The sequence below is a fragment of the Thecamonas trahens genome, assembly GCF_000142905.1.
Source record: "Thecamonas trahens ATCC 50062 unplaced genomic scaffold supercont1.52, whole genome shotgun sequence".
Classification (NCBI taxonomy): Eukaryota; order Apusomonadida; family Apusomonadidae; genus Thecamonas; species Thecamonas trahens.
Window position 1 is genome coordinate 47537 of NW_013657628.1, and position 1894 is coordinate 49430.

Below are 1894 nucleotides of genomic sequence, written 5' to 3' on the forward strand. Positions count from 1 at the left end.
GGGTGGAGGGAGGAGGGGAGGTTAATGAGGGGGGGGGGGGGGGGGTATGTGTGTGTGCGTATCTGCGTGCCTGGCTGCGTGTGGGAAGGGGGAGCGGCGGGCTGTGTCGCTGTGTCGCTGTGGCGCTCTTGCGCTGTGGCGTTGCGGGCTGCGTGTCGCAAAAAAGGTGGCAGGCAGGAGGGGGGAGGGTGGAGGAGGGGGGAGGGGGTAGTGTGGGAGTTGGGAGGGGGCTGTGGTGACGGGGAGTGATATGGAGGAAGACGAAAGGGGGTACTCACTCTGGTGGGAATTGTGGCTCTGTGCGGTGGAGAATAGGCGCGTGCGGAGTGGTGGCAGCGGCGGTAGACACGGAGGACGGCTCGCAGGTGGCGGTGAAGAAGATGCGTAATCTGTTCGGTCATCCTATTGACGCCAAGCGTGCGTTGCGTGAGCTCAAGATCCACGCGCAGCTCTCACACCCAACGTGCTCTCTGTCCTCGACATCAACAGGATTGCGCCCGAGGAGGCCGACTCGTTCGAGCAGCTGTATCTGGCGACGGAGAAGATGGACACCGATCTGCATCGCATCATCCAGTCGCCGCAGGAGCTGACCGACCAGCACTACGCCTTTTTCATGTACCAGCTCCTCTGCGGGCTCAAGTACATCCACTCGGCAGGCGTCATCCACAGAGACCTCAAGCCTGCGAACCTGCTTGTGGACGCGCAGGCGACGCTCAAGATCTGCGACTTTGGCCTCGCCCGCATCACCCGCGACAACGAGGACGCCTTTGCACCGCAGATGACGGCGTACGTGGTGACGCGCTGGTACCGCGCGCCCGAGGTCATCCTCGACCACACCGCGTACGGGACCAAGGTCGACCTCTGGGCCGCCGGCCTCATTCTTGCAGAACTGCTTGCCGGCCGGCCCTTCCTTAAGGGCCGCAACGAGATGGACCAGATCAAGCTCATCCTCAACTTTAACGGCCCGCCCAAGCCCGAGACCGTCGCCCGCATCTCCAACCGCCGCGCCCGCACCTTTGTCGAGAACTACACCTTCCCAGCCGGCTCGCCGCGCCCGCTCGCAGAGTACTTCCCCAAGGCCTCAGAGTCGGCGCTCGACCTCCTCGGCAAGCTCCTCGCCTTTGACCCGCGCGATCGCATCTCGGCCGCCGAAGCCCTCGAGCACCCGTTCCTTGCCGAGTACCGCGACGCCGAGTTTGAGACTGAGGCCGAGTCGACCTTTACCGAGTTTGACTTTGAGCGCGCTCCACTCACAATCCCCACCATCCGCCGACTCATCTACAACGAGATGCTGCGGTTCCATCCCGATCTTGGCGAGTACGATGCCACCGGCGACCTACCGCTGACCGACGACGAGCGCGCCGCCGTCGCCGCCATGGACGCCGGCGATAGCGCCGCTGATCTGGAGGCCATGCTTGAGAGCGATGGCGACGAGTAAAGTCGATGCCATGCCCGGCGTGCCGTGATTGCAATGCGACGGAGGGAGAGATGAGTGCCGAGCAGCGATCACAGATACTTTGCCGGCAGCACCCTTCGCCGCCCCCCTCCCTAGCCATCATCACAAGAAAGTGAGCTTGATGACCATCGATTTTGGCAACTGCCGACATGTGTGCGTGTGGGTGTCTGCATGTGCATGATGACCGGCAGATTGCACAGTGGATTGGAGACGGTAGGCCAACGCGCGCTTGTGATGTACGCCGTGGCGAAGTGAGGCGGTTGATGGCGAGTGCGGATGGCGTCAGCAGTTTCGCCACCACTAAATGCACCTGTGGGAAGAACAGGGAGGGGGGGGGCGGTGGGGAGGCAGCACACGACTTGAACACGGTACGGGAGGGTGTGCATGCAGGGGATGTAGGCAGGGATGGGGGGTAGGAGATGGGGGGGGGGGATGGGG

At 63.4% G+C, this 1894-nt stretch overlaps 2 protein-coding genes across 2 annotated transcripts in view; both read left to right on the forward strand.

Annotated features, from left to right (window-relative positions):
• The first annotated feature begins 335 nt into the window (after nt 1-335).
• AMSG_09565 (CMGC/MAPK protein kinase) lies at nt 336-1454 on the forward strand. Its single transcript, XM_013898673.1, has one exon. It carries the CDS (start codon nt 545-547, stop codon nt 1436-1438), a length of 894 nt encoding a protein of 297 aa, XP_013754127.1. The 5' UTR covers nt 336-544; the 3' UTR covers nt 1439-1454.
• A 340-nt stretch (nt 1455-1794) lies between these two features.
• Nucleotides 1795-1894, forward strand: part of AMSG_09566 (methionine sulfoxide reductase) — a 1266-nt gene continuing 1166 nt past the window's right edge. The window contains exon 1 of the mRNA XM_013898674.1: nt 1795-1824. The gene's annotated coding sequence lies outside the window, so the exon portion shown is untranslated. The remainder of the gene's footprint in view (nt 1825-1894) is intronic.

Coding starts and splice junctions, on each gene's coding strand:
- AMSG_09565 (XM_013898673.1), top strand. CDS start 545: ATGGACACCGATCTGCATCGCATCATCCAGTCGCCGCAGGAGCTGACC.